Raw genomic sequence first — 26,807 nt, 5'->3', positions numbered from 1 at the left:
TAGATTTTTGATACGACCTTGCTAGAGAATAAAAAAAATGCAATAAGTGCCATACATCATTAGTTTTGGGATAACAGAACAAGCGTCAGAAGCTATCAAAATAAAAATCAAGATCTGCATTGAAGAACAAAGTTAATGATTGTTCCAAAAAAAATAAAAAAGTTCTAAATAAAATATCACAAGACAAAGACAAAAACCAAAATTTCACCAACGTTTCTACAACCTTGCAATAAGCGCGATTTAATTGAAAAGTCTTGATGAAACTACCTTATTTTTTTCTAGCGTTCTTAATTTCTGAGTTAAGGGGTTAGGGAACCTGATTTTCGACACCTTGTATACTTTCTTTAGTGTCTAATCTAGTGCTTATATTGTACCTACGTAATCATTAAATAAATGAATACATTTAAACTAGTCAATTATCCTGAATTGGAAAGAAAGTGCACCAACCAAAACTAAAATTCCTTTTTCAAAATTCTAATTGCATAATAATTTTACAAATAATATCCAATATTTTTTTGTTTTGTTTAAATTAATGTAATCCAAATGGAGAATTTCAATTGAAAATCCGATGAACAAATGCGACGACAGAACTTAACTGTCCGGTCGATTGAGTTTTCAAATTGAAATCCGCAAATAGCATATCGCAGAGGAGTGGGACTTTTTTCTATTTAACTGAAAAATGAAAATCAAGCTGGAGCCGATACCACGGCGAATTGAAATTCCCGTCTACGAAAGCGACGGCAGTTTTTTTCGTCCCCTTTCAATTTCTAATTTGCAAAAGGAAATAGGGTAATTGAAATATAGTTTATTATAAAATACCAGGTGTTTCCGTAGAGCTTAAATTAAGCAAAACACAATTGTGGTATAAAAAACTTCTATATTATTTTGGATCTGACGCTTTCTCACAGATCACATGGATTCCGCTTTTGCCAGACACTACTGCAAGTTTCAATTATTAACCAACATGCTTTATAGCATTTTTCGATTCCCGAAAACTTCCTGTGACCAATGGTGAGCCACTAAAAAAAATATCGACTCCATTTGGTGCCCAGAACGACGCGACGACGACGTAAAACACAATAAAAATAAATTTAATTGTCTTAGTATTTTTAAAATTATTTCGGTCAATTGACCAGTCGATTCAGCGGTCAATTAACACAAAAAAAATTGACCGGTCGATTCCACAACCTTAGATATAGCCCATGGTGCTTCATTTCATTTTAAAAATCTATTGTGAACCTCAAAACAAAAGAAAAAATTGTGTGTTCCCTTTTATATCATCAAATTCAAAAAGAAAGAACGGATGGGTTCTGTGAAAGTGGTCTATTTTGGGCTTTACAGACAAAAATAGAAAATCCAACTTTTCATATTTTTTCAACTTCTCAGAAACGATTCAAGCTGCAATAATCACTTTGACGGTGGATTTAAGTTTCTCATAAAATTCTTTCTAAACACAAACCCTGTATCTCCCCTATATCTGCTTATCTTGGGCAATATAAGCAGATATAAAATATAGATACAGAATAGTTGATAAAATATTGGGAGTTCAAATTGAAAAAATGAATGCAATTTTCAATATTTTTGTTTCCACCGGTATAATTGCACATTTTGAGAACCCCTGTGTATAAGAGAGTGAACCTGTCTTCATAAATGCAAACAACTACATTTTCAACCCAATCACCATGAACATCTAACCTGCCGGTGAATCCACCCCATATAATCAGCATCAGAAATAGTTTTCTTTGGGTCAGCAAAGCCTTTAAATCTATTGCCTCTTGCTTGAAAAAATAAATTTAAACATTTTATGACAGAGAGAATTTTTGAAAACGCTAGTAAGCTCTAAGTTGTTTTAAAAGTTAAGATTAACATCGATTTTACTCTACGCAAATTAGAAAATACCAACAAATAGGGTAAATAAACAAAACATTTCCATATTTATATAAATGTGAGAAAGACAATAATCCCCGTTACTGGTGCTATTTTTCTATTGTAAAATTTGTCTCATTCCTATCAGGCCTTTGCAATTTCAGTTAGTTTTAGGTTAATATTCACGTGAAAGAGCTTACCCCAAAAACTGTCAACAATTGTAGAATGCTAAAAACTAATCAGCGTACATAAGAAAATAAGCCGTTAGTGAGATCTGAGAGATGGCAGTTCGCAGGTTATATTTCATAAGGAAAGCTCAGTGACCACTGCCAAATTAAATCAAATACAACCGTGTTTCCCTCCACTACATAAATAATATACAAGCAAATCATATACACTATAGCAAATCGATGAGGATAAACTGAACATACTACCAAGAAAAGAAAATTGTTGCATTAATCAGCTCCTTTAAATAAGCCATCTACAGCAAAAAGAGTTCATATTCTCACCATTTCTAGAAACATCTAATTCGACGAGATGTTCAAAATTTTGTATATCAGGAGGCAGCCTATGTATTTCATTATCACTTAATCCCAATTTTCTTAAACGATGAAGTCGAAAAAAGTTCTAAAACATTACATGTAATTAGTCAAAATCCTCACAGAATTTTTGAATATACCTTTGGAAGATCTCTAATGTGGTTGGCATCGAGTAAAAGCTCCTCCAAACTGCGTGAATACCGCAAAATATCCTCAGGTACGTTCGGAAGGGAACAATGTCTCTTATCAACATATTCGACTTGTCGATTACAACCCTTAAAAATCGGTATACATCGAAACATTTTGGTTAACTTATATTGTCGCGCATATCTCAAATTATTGTTCACATTCACATTCAATAATTGATGACTTTAATAAAGTTACGAAATAAAACACGGGTTTGGTTTCCACCTTCCTATCACATCACCGTTGTCTTTCTAGCACCACTCCCGCTCCTATCGGAAATCTAAAAACCAAAAACCCTGCTTTGTGGAATGCAGTCTGTGACTATTGCCAACAGTGAAAAAAATATCGTCCGCTTATGTGCCACTGCTACTTTTTCGAGTTTTTAAAATCAAAACCAAAGGAAGCAATCCTGTTTTTTTCTTTCATTTACCGTATAAATGTTGAATTAAGATTATGGTTAAATATAAACCTAAATGATAAGTTACGTACACAAAGCTTTAAAATTTACATGGAGTTTTTAATGTTGACTTTAGTGGACTATGCTTGTTTTGATGGTTTTTTAAAACTGATGCAGAGTACCGGTTATCTTTTGGCTACATATATGTTGAATTTAAATCAGCTGTCGAAAGTCTACATTTAAAGAACAAGCGGCAACCACAAAAGGCCGCAACGCTTTGCAACTACCGCTAGATGTCACCGAGTTTATTTGACATATTCAAAACTTTATCGTAATCAAACCCTGTTCACTCTCCGAAATATTTCATACCGCGTTTATTTGTTTACATCCCGCCAAACAGATAAATTTTGACAGAAATTGGTTTATATTTAAAATTCGCATCCGTCCGCATCTATGGTCCGTAAACCAAACACTATAATATAGTTGTCTATATTCGCCGGGTATTCGCATGGTGAAGATGACTTAGGTTTGGGTAGTAGTGAGATTTTTTGGATTTTTTGAAAATTTTGTCGTTGCAGTGATTTTGCTTCTTTGATAATAATATCATAGGTAAGTACAACTAAAAGCATAAAGGCAGCACTGTCTTATTCTCATCTCAAGCTTAATTTTATTGATAGTCTAAATTCGCCAAAGGGGTCATAGGAATATTAACCCTACAGTTTTCGATTTCCAAAGTTATTATAAGAGCCTTTTGGTGACTGTTATGTCTTCCAAACAAACAAACAAAGATCAAAAAAAATACCGATATCTACAAAGCAAGATCAGAAGTAAAATTAGGGAAGCCAAAGAAAACTGGCACAGGGAAAAGTGTGAGGAAATCGAGAAATTACAAAGTAAACATGATGGTTTTAATGCGCACAAGAGAATTAAAGAGTTAACCAACAAACGCAATTACAATAACAACTTGCTGGTGGATGAAAATGGAGATATTATTATGGACACAAAAGAAAAATTGAAAGTATGGAAAAACTATGTAGAACAACTGTACGAAGATCAGCGAGATGAAGAAAGTAGTGAGTATGTATGTGATGATATTGGACCAGAAATAACGAAGGACGAAGTAGAACACATCATCAAGGAAATGAAAACCGGGAAAGCTACGGGACTGGATGAAATACCAGCAGAAGTTCTTAAACTCATTGACAATCATAACATACATCTTCTAACACATCTCTTCAACAGTGTATACAAAACTGGAATTTTACCGAAAGAGTGGCTACAATCAACATTTATAACTATCCCCAAAAAGACCAACGCAAGACAGTGCTCGGACCATCGTACCATCAGCTTAATGTGTCACATACTTAAGGTACTTCTGAAAATCATCCATCGCAGAATATATAAAAAGTTAGAAATAGATATTGAGGATACGCAGTTCGGTTTTAGGAATGGACTAGGGACTAGAGAAGCACTGTTTGCCTTCAACGTATTAACGCAGCGGTGCTTAGATGTAAATCAGGATGTGTACGTTTGTTTTCTGGACTACAATAAGGCATTTGACACCGTCCAACATAAATCACTCATAAGACTGCTTAAAAGTAAAAACATTGACTCTAGAGACATAAGAATAATAAATAATTTGTATTACCAACAAGAGGCCGTGATAAGGGTACACAATGAGGTGACAGACAGAATAAAAATAAAAAGAGGTGTTAGACAGGGATGTGTCTTATCACCATCTCTGTTCAACCTATACTCCGAAGAAATATTTAAGAGAGCACTCCAAGATGAAACAGCTGGAGTAAAGATTAATGGCTTACCCGTTTGTAATATTAGATATGCCGATGACACCGCGCTAATAGCAGAAAATATGGATGATCTACAGAGAATTACGAACAAAATTGTAGAAGTAAGCGAAGAGTTTGGGCTATCACTCAATACAAAGAAAACTAAATTTATGATAATTACAAAAAAATCTATTATCAATACAAACCTTTATATAAAGAATGAACAGATAGAACAAGTAAGGAATTATAATTATCTGGGGACGAACATTAACGAGACAAATGACTATTCCAAAGAAATCAGAATAAGAATAGAAAAGTCCAGAAGTGCTTTTAATAATATGAGGAAATTGTTGTGCAGCAGGGATTTGAGCTTTAGTTTGAGAGTGAGGATGCTTAAATGCTATGTTTTCTCGGTCCTCTTGTATGGCGTGGAGGCCTGGACTTTGAATAAACAATGCCTGAATAAACTAGAAGCTTTTGAGATGTGGACGTACCGAAGAATTTTAAGGATATCCTGGACGGACAGAATGACAAACGAACAAACGAACAAGTACTTGTAAGGATGGACAAGCAACGTGAAATAATGGATACGGTCAAAATAAGAAAATTGCAGTATCTGGGGCATATTACACGCGGAGAAAAATATAAATTGCTACAACTGATTATGCAAGGTAAAATCCAAGGTAAACGGAGTATCGGAAGGAGAAGGATGTCATGGTTGCGTAATCTGAGAGAATGGTTTGGATGTAACTCCAACCAATTGTTTCGTGCTGCAGTCTCAAGGATACAAATTGCATTGATGATTGCCAACCTTCGCAGCGGAGATGGCACGTGAAGAAGAAGATGTCTTCCAAGCAGTCTGTTGGAAACAACTGTAAAGTTGATCAATCAGAATTATTCTTCACATTACAAAAACTTATATCGCAGGTACTTAATTATATAATAATATGTCATAATAATAATAGGTATGTGATAATAATAATAATAATGTCTTTTTCGTGTGTACGTGTTTATTATTTTGTTGTCATTTTAGGAACTTCCAAAAGATGAGGTCGTTACACTTCCGCAGTTCACATAAATACCTGCAAATTTACCTACTCCTTTAAAACTTACAGAGGAAGGAGCAGGTATGTTGCTGGGTACCTAGGGAAGGAAATTGGAAAACAACCATGTGACTGCAAAAAGCAATTTTTCAAAATTGGTGAAAAAGAGGAAGAGGAGGAGAACTTTTTAAAATACAAGGAGTATGCATTTTTAAGCAAAATTCGATATGCTCTTGCCATCATGAAATACATTTTTTAAAATGATTTTCATAAACCTGGTGTTTGCATTACAAACACTTGCTAAAAATGTCATATTAACGCCATGTTTTCATGATAACAACATGAAAAGATAGTTTTTCATATTTATTAAAAATACAGGCACAAAATTATTACACGCAAATAAACAGAATATCAAGGGGTTTAGATATGAGACATATCCCTGCAGATACGTCAAAAACGTTTATTTCTGCTAGAAAAATTTACCAGGCTAGCAGCAAGCGATGCCGCATGTAAAAGTATCTCAAAATCGGTGTCCCCTCTGTATGTAGGTATTTTAAGAATCATTCACAATACCCATTTCTAACATTAGTAATATTTAGTTTACTTTTACTAGTTTTTGAGTGCAATCATTCGCATACGGTCGCCCATATCACGAATAGGCTTAATGCGAAAAAATCACAAATGGGCTTATCTTTTTTTTTTGTAAGAATCTCAATAATTAAAACAAAAAAAATATCTACTTAACATAGTTAAATAGTACCTGCTCACATATACATTTTGTCCAAAAAAGAACTTCGGTTAGCACTTAATCAAAAATAGCAAGAAATCTTTAACCGCTTCTCCTGAAAAATAAGAAAAACCAAGTAGGCGGCTTTGTGTTTTGGTTAACGATACTTAGAGAGGACAGTGATTTATTGGGATGCAGTATACATTTGAAAACGGTTAAAAATGTCCCGCCTCATTTACTCTTCTCACAAGTTACCATATAGTCTGTCAGTTAACAACAAAAAGTAATAAAATTGTATAAGGATATAGTACCCAAATTACTTCTGCTCGTATGTAACAGAATGATATTTCTTGAGTATAATATATGGAAACATATATTTACTGAAATTTCCATAAAAATATTATGGTGAAATACAGGTTTGACTTGGGTATTACTTTCTCTTTCGAAGAGACATATAATAGGTTGATTCTACAATAATAGTTACTATATTTAATTATTAATTATTTGCATAGTGTATTGGATCATGTTAATACTGAATTGAATAAACCAATAAATCTTTTTGTTATTTTATAAATTTCAACCAATATTTTGTTAATCATATGATTTCCTTTTTTTTTCCTAGATTTATCCTCAAAAATTGAGATGCTGAACAGAAAATCCCGTCAATCCTTTTTTTCCCTAGATTTATTTACCCTTAATATAATTTACAATTATTGCAATTATAATCGCACACATTTTTAAATTTCGAATTTAGAAGAAGGAATTTGGTTCTGAACTTCTGTATTAGTTTCTTACATCGCGCTAGATGGCGTCAGTAATGCTGTTTCAATTCTCCAAGAGTAAAGTTTGCCATCTACTACCAATATAATACAGTTGTCTATGATCGTTATTTAATGGCTAAGGGAAAGGAAGAGAGGAATACATTTAAGAGGTGCAATGTTTTCGACATTGACAAAGTAATGGAACAGTTTGACAACTATCCAGCGACGTCATAACAAAAAGTTTTAAGGCCGGTAGACACGTTGCAATTTCAACATGTATCTTTAGCAGGTAAATGTTACTGTTGAAAATGCATATATTTTTAACTGGCAATTTTTTGATGCAGTTTTTGGTGTAGAATGGGCTTGATTATTGTGGTCGGATTTTGTTTTAAATTATATTCATTTACGATTTCCCTAAGGTGAATGTGAAGTTATGTTTAATTTTGGTAAATTACCTATATAACGACTCTAGAGAATGGGCGAATGATTCTGGGGAAGGACTTAATGGTCAAATATGTTTCTGAAAATTCAATGATACTGTGGTTAAAGTTTTGAGATATTTTTAGTTCCATCGGAAAGGAATTGATGAAATATATAAAATAAATGCTAGTTTTATCCTAATACATGTACATTAGGTTGTCTATTTTGCTGTTTTTTTCTATTTGTTTAATAAAAAATATTTAAGAAAAAGTGTGTAAAGTCGGCGAACCCAGCCCATTGTCAAAGTTATAGGTTATATTGTAGGTACCCGTTTGAGCAGTTAATAATGTCTTCAGGACGCCCTATTAAATGTGTTGTTGTTGGTGATGGAACCGTCGGGAAGACATGCATGTTAATATCATATACAACAGACAGCTTTCCTGGGGAGTATGTTCCCACTGTGTAAGTATCGCATTCGGAGAGACACAGTTGACTAAAATAAAAAGATCATCAACCCTTCACTTAAGTGGTAACATTTTGATAAAGCTGGTTGTTGATTGGTCAACTCCAAATAGGTTCGACAATTATTCAGCGCCTATGGTGGTTGATGGTATCTCAGTAAGCCTAGGTCTTTGGGACACAGCTGGTCAAGAAGACTATGATCGGCTCAGACCATTGTCTTACCCACAAACAGACGTTTTCCTAATTTGCTTTAGTGTTGCCTCACCATCATCATTTGAGAATGTTACTTCAAAGTGGTATCCTGAAATTAAACATCACTGTCCAGATGCTCCAATGATATTAGTTGGTGAGAGAAATGTTTTTCGTCTTCAGTTTAATTTTAAATACAAATAAAAGTTTTTGAAAGGCTCAAAACAAATACAATGAGTTATGTAGTAATTATAATAAATAATATAGTTATTATGCAGGTACAAAAATAGATTTACGAGATGACCGGGAAACTTTAAATAATTTGGCGGATCAAGGACTGAGCCCCATAAAGCGAGAGCAGGGTCAAAAGTTGGCGAACAAAATACGCGCCGTCAAATATATGGAATGTTCTGCCCTGACGCAACGAGGGCTCAAGCAAGTGTTTGATGAGGCGGTTCGGGCGGTGCTACGACCCGAACCCCAAAAGAGACGCCAACGAAAATGCATGATTATGTAACTAAATATTATCGTGATTTTTAAAAGACTTATTTATGGCAGGCAGTAACTTTTTTATCTGATTTTTCATTAGTGAGTGATATAAAACTGCAATATACAGAGATTACTTGTTAATATAAATCTGAGGTTTGACTGGGAACAAGTTATCATTTGACCATCAATACACTCAAACGAAGATATTTGAAATTTTTTTATTTATTTGACCTCTCTGATTTTTTGGAAGGAAGTTGTATTATTTTTAACAAAAAAGCCATTGACGCAGTTTCGCATCCGATTTTTTAGAACTTGGAACCCTAGGTGATTGCGTTCATTTACATTTTTCCTGTGCCTTCTTTTATATTGCATTTCTTTTGTCTCTTTCTCGTATAATACTGTTGGTGCCTTAAAAGATCTAAATTTGCCCTTTCCTAATTAGAGAAAGTAATTCAGCAGTCAATGATATAATTATAAATTTTTATTAATAATTTTTTTTTTATATCATACAGGCTAAGTCACTCTATTCCATAGGGATATTCCCATATATATTCTTGGGTTTCAAGAAGCTTTGCTTTTTGAATATGTCGTTGGGATACATTTGGGTGGTACCTAAACCTTATGGTTTTGTAGCCTATTTTCAGTGTTTTAAATGTTTAGAAGGTATTAAATTACAAAATACAATAAGTAATGACACCTCTAAACATTGCCTATAAAGGCCCCGAGATACATAGTGTAAGCAAACAGTTCACATGCTAACAAAACTAAACACTTAAACTTTTCAATTTTATATTTTATTTAATGTGTCTTAATTTTTTTAAAGAATAATTGATTATTGGACGCTAAAGCCACAATTACAGGTCTCAACATTAATTCTGCTAGATGTAAGACATGTTATAACTTAATTTTAAAATGTCAGATAACTTTACTAACTTGAATTCTTCATTTAGTATTGCTCATTGATGACACAGTATAGCAAAAAAAGTAATTACAACTTGTGGATTATTATTACACTGTTGCCGCGATTTATTAACGGATACCTAAAGTGAGTAGGCATTATTAGGCTGTTTTGTTTATTTTTTAAGTTTTCATCTTATAGAAAATATTTGATTTTCGTGTTTATATATTACATGTTTTCATATCTTTAAAAAAACTTCAAAATGGCGCCAAAACCATATTTTCTCGTATTCTATGAAAACGCGAAGACCTTTACCCTTAAACCTTACTAGCACATTGTTAACAGTTTTTTGTTATTGACCAAGGTTACTTTTTCATAAAAAAAATAACACATACTTAAATGGAATATCTATCTTGGTTTCTTCATTTATTTTCTAAATGTTGCATTTGCATTGTTTGCACTGGTTTGGATAGGATTTTTTTTGTGTGTTTTCTTCTGACACTCATAAACTTTATTGATATACAAACTAGACTTGTTTTTTTTTTTAATAGAACACCCTGTATATTTTTTAATAATTTTATGAGGGCTATGAGTTTTTCGAAAAATGTGTGACGCATATGACGTATATAATATAATTTTTTGTAATTATTATTTATTTAAATCTCCGCCTCCTTTTCCTTTTGCTACGGCTCATGTTGACCCAAAATATAACTTAATTATTTAATATCCATTCAATATTGCCCACACACAAGTTGATGTTGATAGATAACTAAATCTTTGTAATAAATTATGTAATTTATTTACAAAAATCCGTAGTTTATATCCCCGACTCAAAAATAAAATAAAGATATGTGGTTTGTGTTTGAAATAGTTCTTATGTGGTATATTTATTTTTGGAAAGCCAACAAAAAAATTAGTAATATTAATAAAATAAATACATTGCGTTACGTTAAAAAAAAAAAACAACTTTAGTTTATATATCAAAATTTGTGAGTTTCAGAAGAAAGTTGCATCGTACTTTAAAAGCCTTATATAAAGTTTTTAGGCACCATTATAAAATGAAAGGAGGTAAAATTCAAATTATTTACAAAAACTTAAGGTTTAGGGATTGTAAACCTTATTCAACTCGAATGCGATAATATATACAACCTTGACATTTTACCGATTTTGATACATTCCGTATAAATTGAAGGTCATTTTAAAAAGTTAAATCTGATGAAAGCGAATGAAATAATTGAAAATTTAAATTTGTGAAGGAAAATTGCCCAATACATTTGTTGAATGAAATTAAGAATGAAGCTAAATGAAAAGATAAATAACAAACTTTTTAAATTTTTATTTTATAGGCAATGTGTCTCTCTAACAATAATTTTCTGTTTTGATGTTTATTATTTTTTCTATTCCATTGTTGTGTTCCATTCCTATTGCTTGTGTCTATCCTATACATTAGCGTTAATTCAAACAGAGAAAATTATTCCTTAACTGTCTGATTACAAATACCTTTGCCTGTGTCAATTAAAGTTTTAATACGTTTGTAGATTATTTATTGCCATTGGCTTTTTTGAATAAGGTAGTTTTTATTTTAAAGACTGTTCATCATTTACGAACAAAAGTGTTACCTACTCGAACCTTTTTTATGATATCTAACGCTTTTATTTTTGTACTAACCCTCGACTTTTATAAATTTTTGTTTATACCAAAGTAAATATACTTTTAAGTTCTAGTCACGTCTTGATTAAGAATCGTCATGCACAATAATATTTTTATGTAGGGTCCGAACGTTTCCACTTGATATTTACATTTTGTATGTAAGTAAATCACATTTACTAAAATTCATAACAATAAAATTACTATTATACTTTTGTGTTTTATGTTTACATCTTTAGTGTCGGACTGATTGATTGATTTTCAGCTGATGGTTGCTTAAGCCGTTTTCATAATCAAGCCTATGTATGAGAATTGGATATGGGTAGTTCGGAACTGTGAGACTTTTTTTATGGAAAAATTTTAAAGCAAAAGTTCTTTGGATACTTTTGGATAATAGTTGTTGCTACTATACAAAGTATCTCACAGTACATGACTTTCTTATTGAATTTCAGGTTCAAGCTTGGCTATACTTAATATTAATAGTTTCTTTGATATCTTGATTCCTTTGAAGATTTTAAAGAGTCGTCTTTTCGAAATTGGTATTATAAAGTGATTTGTCGCTTAAACTACATCGTTGAAGCTTCCGTTTTGCACATATGACGCCCTGTGTATTATTGTATGATGTGATGCATAATCTAATTCTTCTTGCTTGCTTTCTTGCAATTTCGTATTTTCAATGAAATGTCAATCAAACCCCAAAGTTGTTGTTAGTTAACATAGATCTGCTTAAAGAACTAGTGTACTCTTTCTCGACTTAGACAAGATTGAGACGAATTATGAGACGCAAATAATACTAGGGTGCCGACGCTGTACAAAGCATTCACCTCGCTTCATGCATAAATACAAGGTGTCCAAACAGTGTGTGAAAGTGATATATCCCATTTATTATTTGTTTTGGAGAAAAATGTTAAAAGCAAAAGTTACAGATGAGACTAAAAGAAAAAAATTATAATTATTTTCAAATATAAATGTCTCGGAAATAAAACATTTTTTGAAAGGAACACCCTGTATATTATAGCATTAATAGATGCTCCTTGTTATACTCAATCACCCAATGAAGGGCTGTTATGGTCTACACTGAGTGTTTTCCGATTGAAGGCCATTTTTTCTTCAAAAATTCCCTGTCTTTAATACCCTTTATTTTTGACGCCGTTTCCGACAGCTTTAATTTTATTACGCCAACAGTTTTATAAAGTGCTACAGTCATTTATCCTATATTTCTCTTGGTTCTGACTGTTTATACAGGGTGAGCCAAAATGAAAAATATGAATTTTCGTGAAAAAATCAACTGGATCACTCTTATTATACTTTAATTAACAAAATACTGAAAATTTTCAAACCTTGCCTAAATATCATAAAAGATTGAGAACAAAATAAATAATACCCGAATGTAAAAAGTCGAATTAAGTATAATTCTTTCAGATAATAATATCATTCGTGACAAAATGCCATACGGAAATAATTTTTTCTACTCTCGTCTGTAAAATGCGTAATTACACACCGATCTAACGTGCGGAAAGCGTCACTTTACCACGTCAGTTTCGTTTCCCACGGATCCAAGCCACTTCGGTTATTTCCGGGATTTTACCGGACGGGTTTGGGACCAGTTGTATGAGCCTGATCCGACCACAGCAACACCGTTTTTTGTCCCTTTTGTTTTAATTTTTCGGCTTCGCTATGAAACACGATAACTGTCCGAAATTTGAATCTATCGATTTGAAATTTTGCATGAGGGTAGAGACTGGGCCCCTAACGGAACCTATTGAAATTGAGAGGGATGTGTGATTGAGAAGTAGTTTTTAAAATTCAAAAACCACGTTTTTTTAAAAACCAAAAAATGACTATATCTCGAAAACCGTTTATCGGACCGAAACAATTCCTGAACGAGAAGATGCAAAATATGGATGCCCATAAACCTTTATTGACAATTTTTCTAAAATATACAGGGTGTGCCGGTATTTCCAAAAAACTGATCCTTGAGTTACCCGTGCAAAGAAAACGGACTTACCCGGTCTACGGTTTTTTCTACATAACAGTGTAAAATCCTTGTATTTAAGGTTTTTGTATATTGTACAGGGTGTTCGAGATAAATTGCGTTATATTGGAAAATGCAACAGGTGCCCGAAATTTGCAGCTTTTGACTTTAAATTTGGGCTGCATAAAAAAATTCATTCCGCGAAAACGCTTTACCCGATCGACAAGATTCTTGAACCAAAGGACGCAGAAGATCCAGGACTATAACCTTTATTTCAGGCATTTTTTCGATTATACGCAGAGTTTTTTCATTATATACAAAAATATTAAAGACTTTGAAAATCGTCCTTTTCCACAGTCCACAGACACGTAAGTCAAAATCCGTAAAAAATATGGCTGATTGGTTAGAACGGAGGTATAGATCACACCGAGAGCTACAATTTTTGTATTTACGGTTTTCTCCTACCACACACACGCTGCTCGAGATATCTGAAAAAATTTATGTGAAAATCGCCCTCACGTTAGACGCGATGACATCACTTACTATTACAACGTACGGTGCGCTGCGTTGTTTCAGATAAATATTATTTTCTCGAAAACCATTTGCTCTATTGGCAAACTTCATCTACCACGGAACATGGGAGATTCAGGGTTTCAATCTCTATTTCCCTAATTTTTCGATTATGCACAGGGTGTCTCGATTATGGGCAAAATATCTAAAGTACCGTGAAAATTGCCGTTATCGTATATAAAATATTAGCTGTAAATAAAAAACTGTAAAAGGAAATCTGGTTTAAAACGTATTATGAACTGTATGGAGAGCTACAATTTTCGGATTTAGAGCTTTCGTCTACTATACAGGATGCGTGAGATATTTGGAAAAACATAATCAATAAAATCATAAGTCGTCATTAAATGTCAACATTTTTAAAAAGTAGTTTCTGATTCGGATTTCTGATCCTCAGAAACCCCTTTAACCAAAATTTCGCAAGCTTTTTGGATATTACCTCGAAATCACATTTTGGACTGAAATAGCAGCTTAAAAATCGATGCTCTGTAATTTATGATTTACATCTCTCTTATTTTAAACTGTGAGGAATTGAATGAATATATGTTATCTACCTACGTCCTTCCTCTATCCAACAACACCAAAAAGTTTCATATAAGTTGTACCTTTTGCCGTCGGGAACGGTTTTTGGAAGACGCTGCAAATTTTAAAAAAATGCTTAATTACAATTAAATCGACCGGGCTGGGGTTGACTTTATGGTATCTGCGGGAAGACCTCATTGACCTCCAGGTTCCATAAAAATTTGAACCTTCTCGGAGCAACGTAGGTATTTAAAAAAAAATAAAAACCTAAATATTTGGGAAGAATCGGGACCATGAAAATTTTGGATCGAGGTCGATGTTAACCGATCCGGCTGAAATTGTGAAACCGTGTGAGGCTGCAAATTTTTAAAAAATAATTAATAATATTTAAATGGAGGGGGCTGGGGGAACTTTATGGCATCTGTGAATAAACCTCATTGACCTCCAACCTCCAACCTCAACCTTCTCGGAGCAACGTAAGCATTTTAAAAAACCCCTAGAAATGTGAATATTCTGAGAATAATGTTTCTAATTCAGGAGTAGGCTACGAAATTTATTTGTATCCTTTATTTTGTTTGGTTCAGCGATTATACGTGCAATTTTCTTAAGCTTTAATCCTATTGGTCTATGCGTTTGATAAATAGTAAGCTCTGCATGTCATCGAAGACTCTTGTCATTATAGATTTTAGTTGAAATAACATGGTTAATGACAACGGTATCGAAACGTAAAGTATTTTAAAATTTTTAAGGATATTTCGGGGGTTTAGAGATGCGCTGAAGACGATGCAATGATTTAAAATTGTGTCGGGGGTTTAGAGATGCGCTGAAGACGATGCAATGATTTAAAATTGTGTCCGACGTTTCGTTTTAGCAGGAAGCTATCTTCAGAGCATTAATTCGTAATAATTGGAATTTGAAAGTGGTTCCGGGGGTTTTGACGTGCGAATTCGTAATAATTCGAATTTGAAAGTGATTCCGGGGATTTTGAGGTGGGCTGAAGACGATGCAATGATTTAAAATTGTGTGCGACGTTTCGTTTTAGCAGGAAGCCCTCTTCAGAGCACTAATTCGTAATAATTGGAATTTGATGGTGGTTCCGGGAGTTTTGAGGTGCGCTGAAGACGATGCAATTATTTAAAATTGTGTCCGACGTTTTGTTTTAGCAGGAAGCCATCTTCAGAGCATTAATTCGTAATAATTGGAATTTGAAGGTGGTTCCGGGGGTTTTGAGGTGCGCTGAAGATGATGCAATGATTTAAAATTATGTCCGACATTTCGTTTCACCATGAAGCCATCATCAGAGCATTAATACGTAATATTTGGATTTTGAAGGTGGTTTTTATGAGTTTTGAGGAATGCTGAAAACAAAGCAATTATTTAATATTGTGTTCTACATTTCGATCCAATCAAGTGCTACAATTTTTGTGTTTATCCATCAATCAGGGAGCGCAGGTTATTTGAAATAATATTAATGGAAATCGCAATTACTCGTAAAAGTTAAAAAGTTTTATATTTAACAAAAGTTTGCCATGATATTGAAACTCGGCTAGACATGGACGACCCTTTATAGAGGGTGGAAGCTTAGTAAAATCACATTTTGCGAAAATTCCATAGTAGTCCGCAGGCGCTTTATAGACTGCGTAGCGCGGAGTAGTCGCCTCGCGAGAATGATGGACTCGTCTTATCTGAATAGCAGATTTAATCTTTAAATAATCTTTAAATAAACCCAGAAATATCAGCGCCATGTTCCTTACTCTCTGGGTTATTATTTTAAATGTTCATATTATCGTTCGTACACGGGCGAGGATTGTGCGGCATGGTTATGCAAGGAGATGGAGCAATTAGCTGAGAACATTAAGACGGTATTCTTGTGTGATTTAAAAATGGATGAACCAAAAGCTGGACAAAAAATTGAATTTTGCAAGCCGTTTGAAAAAGACGACAAAAAAGTTCGAGATCATTGTCTTGGAAATATAGGGGACCCGCACATAAATATTGTAATCTTCAACTTAGGGACAGTCGCACCGTTCCTGTAGTGTTTCATAACCTTTCCTCGTATGACGGAAACATAATAATAAAAGCCCTAGCCGAATGTGATGGATCGATCGACTTGCTGCCCGTAAACAAGGAAAAGTATATTTCCTTTGCATGGCACCTTAATTCCGATTCATCCACAGTTTTCGATTTATGGTGACCGGTCTGGATAAGTAATTCCCTGCGATGATAAACGTCGCATATCAAAGTCATCAGTAGAAACGTTGCCGTGGGGCCACTATTCAATTATGGAAGAAGAAACTGTCTCCGCCTGTTTGTAAATGTTTCATTCGTTTTGCTTTGAAATTTCTTTTTTCTTAAGAATCGAATGAGGTGCGCTTAACGGCTCAGTTCACGTCCGGCAGCCTAGTTAAGTTTTTATATTAAAAATGCATGAAATATTTTGATCTTTTTCATTATATTTTTGGGCATATTTAGAATAAAAATGACCTGAAGTCCTTAATATTTTTCGCTTATTACCTCCATCAACTCTTTAATAAAGGATATTTAATGTATTAATACATACTTGGACTCCTATTAATTTGGTTTTTAATTTTTGGTGGTGGGTGATGGACGTAACTATATGTATTGAGGGTTTGCGAGAGGGCTGCGGGAAGGGCTGTGAGGGTTGAGGGAGGGGGTGTGAGGGTTCAGGGAGGGGGTGAGAATTGAAGGAGAGAATGAGTGGTAGATCGAATGACCTTGACCGGACCAATTTTCGCTAATATGGAACCTTAAATTTTCTAATGGGAATTTACATGTAAAAATGAGAAAATTTATTCTTGAACTGTCACTATATATCTACTGACGATCAAATGATATACTTTGTAATTTGACACTCGATAGTAGATAGGTATAATTCGAATAGGAATTAAGAAAAGGGTGCTTGTTTTAAAGATACAGGACGTACATCAGGTGCTAAATCCGCACAGGACACATGAATATAGGTTAATTTTATCGAAGGATGCTGTAACCCGCATTCAAAAAAATATATTTTTTAACCCGTGAGTATCTTTCGAATATTTTGTTGTCATTATCGCCCCCTATTTATTACAGCACTAACCAACCAATACAATATAGTTGTCTATGACTACAGTCACCAGCTAAGGTAAAAATTTACGTCTTTCAAATCAAATTTATGAATGACAACGTCCAAAACAAAATTCATTTCTTAGCAAAATAGGTAGGGTTTACACCTGATGATGGGAATAAAACTGATTATAAGCTGACTGAATTCACTGTGCAATTTGTCCTAGCTAGTTGTGAGTGAGCCTTGGGGTAACACACATTTATGTGTGTTACCTACTTCGCAAATAAGATGGGGCATTTCCCGTAGCCACATGAGAATCACATAAAAAGATACTTATGGTGATACAAAAATACTTTAAATCTACAGCATGGTGAACCTGGCTTCTGGTCTCAGGGCCCCATAGCGGTCCAGAAATGTCCCTAATGGCCCCACCAAACCTTTTGTTGTTGTATTGATGTAGTAGAAAATATTTGTACTGATTGTTCTCTTTTATGATGTAACACTGTTCAAATGGTTGAAATGAAACAAAAATTTTAAGCACAAGCATTTTAATAATTACTCCCAAAACATACTATAATAATTTTTTTTCCATCCACATTTTCTTGTATTTGACGTACAATCCACAGTGCCTTGTCCAAGTAAAAGCCTATAATAATAACATTTTTTATATTTATGAAAGAAACCTCTACCTTTATACACCTTATTAGGAGTTACCAGTAAATAAACATAAAATATATTTATTTTATACCTCAAAAAACTAAGAAAGGTCATATACCTACAGCCGCTTTGATATGTATATTGTTATTTAACATGTATTAGAGGTTCCTATTAACTTATACAAAGGTAGAGGTTACCTACCGAAAAAATATAAAATACTTCTAGTCATATTTGATGAAGGGTGAATCCAACAAATTGGTTAATATCATTTCATACAGGGCCTTGCGACAAAAATGGCTCATGCCAAGCTTTTGTGCCAAACTGTATAACCAAACTAATATGCTTGCTCCCACAACTCTAGTCAAGTCTTTCAGTTCTCTGCATAGAGGTACATACCGAGTTGAAGAAAGTAAGGCACCTTCGGCATTTCCAAAATTACGTTAACATAATTGAAATTTATTAATACTTATATAGTCTCAGTGGGACAGCGTAATGTACTACACATTTCTACCAATAACTTCTTTACCTTGTCGCAAGTCTATTGCATATATTCTTTCGTTCTCCTTTCCTACACATGCTTGCAATTCCTATCTTGTATTTGGTCCTTCAAGTGTTCATAATTATGTTGTCCCTTCCTTAAGATGAATACACCATTCTCCAGGTCGCCATTCTTATGCCAGAATTTTCTCAAAATATGTCGAAATCCTATTAAATTTTCAGGCAAGGAATTAAGGTGTAGAAAGTGTGGTTAAAAAAATTACCGACAAGTGCAGAGTTAATATTATGCTGAATTACAGCAGACGGATCGGCATCCTTATTATAATTCTGTAAGAATTTTAGCGTTTTGGTTCTTTAAGCGCTATTTGCACAATTTGTTTTTATTAAACTTATTGGTTTAACCTCTTTTGAAAATGTAAATAAAGTCGAATTCACGAAATGTAACTCTAAAAGTGTAATTAAACTTTGAGATACTAGGTATCGCAGTGGAAAAAATATTCGACAAGCACCACGTAAAGATAGAGCGCTCATTCTTTCATTGCAAGTCTAGTAATTGCATAAAGTTTCGCCTCCTAAATATATTATTCTGAAAAGTACCAATGGGCAATCTCGTTAAAAAACTGTGGGTATTGGAAAATGTAACCAAGAAATTTAAAAACTAGTATAAAATAAGTCAATAAACAATTAGCTCTAAATGTAACAGAATTAACATTACCAAACGCTAAAGAGTGTTGTTTTTTACAAAACTTCTGGATTCCTCCTGCGTCGGTTTTTGTTTAGTCGAAATTGCTGACGTTTCGCCAATCATCCTGTTGGCTTCTTCAGAGCTTGATTGAAACTGTAACAAAAACCGATGCAGGAAGAATCCAGAAGTTTTGTAAAAAGCATTGCGGTAGCCTGTGGAAGTTTCTTTGAAAAAAGCTAGAGTGTTTATTGTCTCAAAGTTTAAAAAACATTTTGTTAGCAAAAATTGCATGGTGGCTACTGCAAAAATATTTAACAGCAATTGTTAAATGCTAAAAGTACATATAGAAATTGTATTTTGTGTACCGCACTTTAAATGCTAGTATCAATTCACACAATAATTTACCTATATTTTATTGTCATCTGGATTTTACTTTTCCAGAAATGTTCGGAATTTTTTTAAAGTGTAAGCTCACATGAAACATTCTAAAACGAAAATTATCTTAAGAAATCTTTTTTCCAGATGCACATTCCAGTTCTGTTTTGTAGACAAGATTGCCACAACTACGACTTACCTTTAATTATATTAGCATTTTATATATTGTTTTATTAACTCGTTATGAAGTTCACAGAAGATATAGTTGGAGAATGAACACAATGTAAAAATATAAATGAATAAATACATGAATTATTTAATAAGGCCTTTATTGAAAAGAATAATGTACATTGTTGCTTATAAACACAATAAGAAATTAAATTTAAAAAAATGCTGCATTCTTTAATAGCATAATAATACTTATTTTTCATTTGCACAATGGCGTTCGATATAAGATGATAAGTGTTACTCTTTTTAAGGAACTTTTATATTACTTGATTTGAGAGGATCACCACCTTTAAAAATTACAAAAAAGATGTAGGCAATAAAAAAATACATTTATAATAAATTAAACTATTGTTAATTATTAGTAGAATAACTAAAGCAAATATTTCATTAACTGTAAATTCGAAACAAAATTTAAATCAGAAGCACATTACTTGTTTACAGTATTTTATTGTGCCTTAAGGTCTTTTTAAAAACTGATGACCGCAGGTTATTCCGTGCCAGGCCTCTCTATAACTTCTAATGTTGTTTTGACTACCACTGAAGCTGTCTGTTCTTGGAAAGAAATTATTATTTTGACTTGTTGGAAATAAATCCCAAAAACGTCCCCCTATCAACAACAATTTTTCATATGTTCAAGATGGAAAATTTTCAGTCACAAATTATGCATGAAAAATATAAATATTTTAGACCGAACAAAAGTTGGTAACATATTGATAAATTTTATCAGTGGGCTTAGAAAAAAAAGGGACCATTTGACACTTTAAATATGGGCTGGCTATTAAATACCCCCGGCAAACAAAATGACCAGAAAACAAGTAACCCAATTTACAACTGATCACAATATCTACCTAAAAGACACTGCGTACTTTATCATACCTATAGCTTAAAGGAGTGATATGGATGCTCTTTTAAAGCTATCAGCCTCTCTGGCAACTCCATTTTTGATAAAAAATGTTATCCACTTTTCCTTAGAATTTCATCTTTTGGTAAACTAAAAAATAAAACGTAAATTGAATGACACTACATGGATATGTGATTAATATATCAACAGACATATATGCAAGTCTATACAAAAAATGGGATAGAGTACATGGATCAGTCTCGTAACTTGTACTAAATAGTTATTCACACAAGGGATGTAGGTGATACTTAGGAGTCAAGGACATAGCTTACTCTCGAGCCAAGCAAGGGTTGGGAAAATTGTCAGAGACTAATCAAGATCTCTTCTTCCCAAGTTGTGCATATAATGTTTTGCCTACTCAAGTTGTCCCGAATCCAACAAGCAGATTTACAAAATCAGTATTTATTGATAGAACTATTTCTATTTAATCAGTATCAAATTGTGTGTGTAAGAGTATTCACTTACCTCCCGAAGGAGGTAGGTGACCTACAAATAAGGTACCCCAAAAATTTGAATAGTTGCCTAGAATTCCTGGTAATTCTCAAAAATTTTGAACTGATTCTGGTAATTCCCAACTTTCGAAGGTAATAATTTCTGTAATTTTTAACCAACCGAAAGACAATGTTATTTTCACTAAGCGGGATGACAAACAAACAGTGAGGTTTACAAGAATTCGTTATTGTCAAGAAGTATTTCTTGTGATTGTTCAGTAAAACTTGCAGCTTATTTGTTTTCTTACATTTCCTGTAATTGTACACTAAAACATATTACCCAAACATCTTTCCTATGTAGCTATTTAAGGGTACTTTGCAGTTTGTTAAATCACTCGGGTTTGTCTAAGATCCTATTAAGTCCTCTTACTTGCCACACTTGTCATTTCGTGAAGGAGCAAGTATTGAAAGCACCAATTATACAAGTTTGTGAGTGGGAGTCCTATAGAAACCACTTTTAATTCTTTTAAATTAACTTGTAGATAAGGCAACACTTACCTGTATATAGGCACATTCTTTTCCTTACACTTTTGACCACAAACACAACAAGTTTTTCACAAAAACACGAAAAAGGTACGGAGAGAATCATAACCACCAAAAATGTAAACAACAATGGCACAGACTGTATCATAGCCACCTGCGGCGCATCACTTTTTACCGTAGTAGGGCTACTATATTATCTGATAGCTATATGACTCAATCACGTGTACGTCACGGTCTCGGCTGTTTTCGGATCGGTTGTTAGAAGAAAAATTTTTCATTTTCCCAAGAGTTAGATATGTTGTTGAGTAGCTAGTTTGCTATACTTTCAATCACACAACAATCACAATACAAAAAAACAGTTTTATTTTACTTAAAATCTAAATTTACAGTGTCGGTATCGATCTGGAAACGATAATGGATCAAACAATGCAATTTCGGCTGTTTATATTATTAGTAAAATATTCATTTTATTGAAACAACCTTTTCGAGTTAAAGAAAATACCGATTAAAAAGAAGCTACAACGAAAAATCCTGAGACAAATTATACTTTTCCTTAGTTTCAAATAATTTAATACATCACTTCATAGACCGTCGCTTTCTTGTCACCCGAGCCTGTCACTATATATTTGTCATCTGTCGAGATGTCGCAACTCAATACGCTCGATGATTCCTTGGACTGCAACGCGAAATTATAAATTATTAGTATAAAAATAAAACCTTTAATTTTTTAAACCTGAAAAATACTGGCTCCGTAAGGCGTCCTCCAAGCGTTCAATAGATTGTCTTTTCCCGTAGAAACGAACCATTTGCCACACATGGCGAACTTTAAACTGAGCACGCAACTCTCGTGAAGATGTAGCTGGTATTTGTCTGGTTTGCTGGCGTGAAGTACCTTTGAAATGAAACTATTTAAAAAACATCGCTCGAAATAAATACAATTCACCCTAATGGTGTCAGAAAATAACTTTTGGTACTGAACTCTCACCCATGTAGCATTTTCGTAAACATGTAAACGCTATTTTATCAGTTAGTGTTACCTAAAATGCAAATCATAGTCTTAGAAGTTCGGTCGGTGACTAATTACAGGCCCACAAGGATTTTGTGATTTTTTATGTTTCATATTTTTGCAGTTATAGGAACTAAACTAATAGAAAAACAATGTTTTTTGATTCTACAACATTCTAAAAATTGAGATTGCTACGCCACTGGCATAGATTTTGCATAAATTAACAGAATATTAGGGGGAATTACTCAAAAGTAATATATTATTTCCTGTAAAAATTTTGTTGATCCGTTTTGCTGTGCGTGGTTCTTTTTTGTAGGTCCTCAAATAAGGCGATTCATGGAAGATCAAGACCTGCTGAATATCATGATCCAATCTGAAAAGGTTGCATGGGTTTCATTTACTGATGTTTTAAAAGGTTTTCTAGGAGACAACAAATATCCAAATTACAAAAAAAATTGTGGGACAAATTGTGTAGTTGTATCTGGACTACTGGAGGTTCCTCTAAGATATAAAGAAATGGAACGCAGATATCAAGGTCGATGGAACGTTGCAATGATGGTAGATTACTGCCGGTCACTAAAAAGGGACAATGAATCCACACAAATATACAAGAAAATCCACTAGACCAAGTTTTCCGGAGAGATGGAGAGATTTTCCAAAAATAAATCGACTTAAATATTTTTTTAGACTTTGCTTTTTAATGTAGACTTTTTAGTTCGGTCAGATTTAAATTTGGGAGGCCTAAATTATGCAGAATCAAATGTCAGATCGAAATCAATTTTCAAAGTTTAAAAATTGTTGGTCTGTGTTATTTCTCTCGGCTAAATACTCCAAGATCCCAGAGCGATTAAACATAACTTATTTTCACACGAATGAAACTTTAAGTTTTTAGTAGCGTCTCGTATGCCTTGAATACCTACGCGCTTGTGGAAGTTGCCGAGTGACACCTGGTACACCAGGTACCAGGTGAAAAAGGTAACTAAAAATAAGAATTATTTAACTTAAATTCACATGGCTCATTTTTATATATATCATGTAGAATATTATTTTAAAATAATATCATAAATGTCAAACACTTTTGATGGACCAGAGCTTCTGTCAGACGCTTTTAAGCCTACCCAAAAAATAAATGAACTATACTTATTTTTTTACATGTCTGATTTTTGAATATGTTATTGAAGTATTTATTTAAAAGTTATATTCAATCAGTCAGACAAATTAGAGTGACCAAACATCCCCTAAGACAAAAAATATTCAGTCAGAAGTATGAGGGCGAGAGCACTATGCGCATGCGACTCAAAGTAAAAAACTTAAATGTACTAAGAATACTTACTGTTCGCAATCTGAGATTTTTGCATCTTTATTTCAACAAAATTAACTTTAACACTAAGGAAGTAATTAATAAATATTAAAGTAAATAAGTATATTGCATATATTTGGGGTTACCATTTTTTATTCGTCACAATCATCAAGACAATGATTTTAGTTTTCATCATCACTGAACTAATTGTTGTATTGTAAGAATGGCATTGTTTAAAATTAATAAATATCCGGTTATTCTCAACAAATGGGACCATTTCATCAGATGTCCAGTGTTGAATGAAAAAATCAACGAGGGCCTATTTAAAATGGACATTTTTCAATTCTTTTAAAAAATTTTATGGTCTAGGCCAGTAATGTTGAAATCCAGTTGAGTAGACTTTTGGCGAGGATCTCTTTCGTAGTCGTTCATGGAAGGAGAGAAATATTGCTCAAAAACCATGTCGTATATCTTCGCTTAGCATTAGAAGCATTTTTTTCGAAATAGCTCCAAAAGTTTTCGGGGCAGTTTTCATGGTGTGAAGTAAAAAGAAACCATCAATTCATAAGACGTCAATTTGATCAGGTTCTACATCTTTCTCCAAAGATTTCATTAAAGTTGATTTCTGGGTTATACAAATTGCTCTATCAATATGCCACGTGGATAATGGCATTGGAGTAATAGGATAAGTCAAAATTTTCTGCATATCTACCTTGTAATCTATAGATATGCCAAGAATACGCCCAAAAAGATCTCTTTACATTCGTACTTCTTGCACTGTGTACTTTGGTTTTTTCCTTTTTGCAATAATCTAGTGTAAAGTTTTCCGTTGGTGTTTTCTTGATCCTTTTTGGGAATCTGTTAACATTCAATTCACACTCAGAGATAAACGTTTGACGTTTAACTTCACCATTTTCTTCTACATTAAACAAAAATTTTTCTACGGGCACCGAAGCTGCTTTACCCGATGAAATATTGATTAACAAATCTTTTGGCACTTATGAGTAGAATGGATTTATATATATATATATATATATATATATATATATATATATATATATATATATATATATATATATATATATATATATATATATATATATATATATATATATATATATATATATTCTCACGTATTGATTCACGGATGGAAAAATGTGATGACACTATATTCCGGGATATCATCCGTTCGCTCGTTGAACTCCGACTGGAATCCTGCAAATCCTGCATCCGACTGGAATCCTGCAGAGGTTTCGCCAAAATCTCACTTGGCATCTTCAATGCTCGCGCTCCGAAAACACTTCGAACACTGGGAGGTTATCGGCGGTGCGTGCGGTATTTATACTCTGCGCCGGAGATGGTACCGGTGCTGCTTGTGCGTGGGGGGAGGTGGCTCCGCCAACTGAATTGTCGCGTTGTCAATTTCGCCCGATCGTAGTTGCGATGTCCCCGTAGGCTGCAGCGCATCGCTCTGCTGTTTGATTATCGTTCTCCACGTGTTGGATAAATGCAGAGCGTCGTCTCTCGTATTGACGTGTCCGGACTTTTCTATTTCGATGGCCTCTCGTATAATCCTAGTCCTAAAATCAGGAATATTAGCTATTTGTTTGCAAGTGCCGAAATCAATTTCATGGCCTGTCTGATGTTGGTGCTGAAACAAAGCAGATGTTGTTTGTTTGTTTCTTATCGCTAAACGATGTTCCTCGAGCCTGGCTGAAATCCTTCTGTTGGTCTGTCCCACATACGTCAGGCTGCACGATCCGCATGCTACACTGTATACTCCTTGGTTTTCCAGAGTAATTTTTTGTTTTGGGTTTCTTAATATTGCTCCGATGGTATGGTCAGGTTTGTATGCCGTTGATATGTCGTGTTTCCGTAATATTCGGCCGATTTTGTCAGTAACCCCCTTGATGTATGGCAGAACAGCGATCGATCTTCGTTGGGTCTCGTCCTGCACACTCTGCTGCGGCTGTTGTTGTTTACTGATTGCCTTGCTGATGGTGCGCCTTTGGTATCCGTTTTGTCGAAGACAGGTACTAATTTTCTTCAGTTCCTTATCTCTGTTCCTCTCGTTTGTGAGCCTGAAGGACCGAGCAATTAATGTATTTGCCACTGCTTGTATCTGTGATGGGTGGTGATGAGATTTAGCGTTCAGATATCTATTAGTGTGTGTTGGTTTTCTATAGACAGTGTGTTCCAAGTGTCCATCTTCGGTCCTTGTGATGTGCACATCTAAAAAGGGGAGACTGTTATCCTCTTCAAGTTCTATTGTGAATTGAATCCTTGGGTGAATGGAATTCAGATGATCTAGGAATTTCAAAAGCTCCTCCTTGCCAAAAGGCCATACAACAAATACGTCATCAACGTATCTTGTCCATAGTTTTGGCTTCAGATTTGTCTTCTCTATTGCTTTCTTTTCGAAGTAAATCATGAAGAGGTTGGCAATCACAGGTGAGAGAGATGATCCCATTGCTGCTCCATCTATTTGTCGGTAAATTTTCCCGTTGTACATAAAGTAAGAGTTTTTCAGGCAATGTCTTGACAGATCCATTATGTATGGCGGAAGATCTTCGTTTTCTTCTATAAGCAAGAGTGCCTCTTCTACTGGAATACTCGGGTAGAGGGATTTGACATCGAAACTTGC

The 26,807-nt window shown here is 33.9% G+C and overlaps 3 protein-coding genes and 1 long non-coding RNA gene across 21 annotated transcripts in view; 1 reads left to right on the top strand and 3 right to left on the bottom strand.

The window, feature by feature from the left end:
• Window positions 1-2,841, bottom strand: part of LOC132700465 (protein lap4) — a gene marked incomplete at its 3' end in the record, with an annotated part of 233,088 nt that extends 230,247 nt beyond the window's left edge. For all 8 annotated transcript variants that reach the window (XM_060667806.1, XM_060667811.1, XM_060667813.1 and 5 more), the window contains 2 exon segments: window positions 2,376-2,493; window positions 2,546-2,841. In XM_060667806.1, coding sequence (XP_060523789.1) covers window positions 2,376-2,493; window positions 2,546-2,707 — 280 coding nt within the window.
• A 5,009-nt stretch (window positions 2,842-7,850) lies between these two features.
• LOC132701137 (ras-related C3 botulinum toxin substrate 1) lies at window positions 7,851-11,612 on the top strand. Its single transcript, XM_060668843.1, has 4 exons — window positions 7,851-7,996; window positions 8,051-8,188; window positions 8,302-8,534; window positions 8,656-11,612. The coding sequence occupies exons 2-4, from the start codon at window positions 8,073-8,075 to the stop codon at window positions 8,892-8,894; spliced, it is 588 nt and encodes a 195-aa protein (XP_060524826.1). The 5' UTR covers window positions 7,851-7,996; window positions 8,051-8,072; the 3' UTR covers window positions 8,895-11,612.
• A 6,458-nt stretch (window positions 11,613-18,070) lies between these two features.
• LOC132701069 (uncharacterized) lies at window positions 18,071-19,193 on the bottom strand. The gene is made up of 2 exons (XR_009618712.1): window positions 18,416-19,193; window positions 18,071-18,185 (listed from the first exon to the last, which is right to left on the bottom strand). It is a non-coding gene; the product is annotated as an uncharacterized LOC132701069 (long non-coding RNA).
• Window positions 19,194-22,204: 3,011 nt separating this feature from the next.
• The window catches only part of LOC132701621 (protein groucho-like), a 135,775-nt gene continuing 131,172 nt past the window's right edge, over window positions 22,205-26,807 (bottom strand). For 10 of the 11 annotated variants that reach the window (XM_060669715.1, XM_060669720.1, XM_060669716.1 and 7 more), the window contains 2 exons: window positions 22,591-22,749; window positions 22,205-22,533 (listed from right to left, as the gene is read on the bottom strand). In XM_060669715.1, the coding sequence (XP_060525698.1) occupies window positions 22,426-22,533; window positions 22,591-22,749 (267 nt within the window). In that variant the 3' untranslated portion in view covers window positions 22,205-22,425. Of the gene's footprint in view, window positions 22,534-22,590; window positions 22,763-26,807 lie in introns of all 11 variants that reach the window. The other variant, XM_060669719.1, reaches the window with a different exon arrangement.

This window comes from Cylas formicarius, unplaced genomic scaffold (assembly GCF_029955315.1).
Source record: "Cylas formicarius isolate icCylForm1 unplaced genomic scaffold, icCylForm1.1 PGA_scaffold_4__25_contigs__length_36172078, whole genome shotgun sequence".
Lineage (NCBI taxonomy): Eukaryota > Metazoa > Arthropoda > Insecta > Coleoptera > Brentidae > Cylas > Cylas formicarius.
This window is presented reverse-complemented; position numbering and strand designations above follow the sequence as displayed.

Excerpts from the sequence above, each read along its gene's own strand:
- LOC132701137 (XM_060668843.1), top strand. The coding sequence starts at position 8,073 with ATGTCTTCAGGACGCCCTATTAAATGTGTTGTTGTTGGTGATGGAACC. Across the intron at positions 8,189-8,301 it reads GGGGAGTATGTTCCCACTGT|GTTCGACAATTATTCAGCGC; the intron begins GTAAGTATCGCA and ends AACTCCAAATAG. Across the intron at positions 8,535-8,655 it reads TGCTCCAATGATATTAGTTG|GTACAAAAATAGATTTACGA; the intron begins GTGAGAGAAATG and ends GTTATTATGCAG.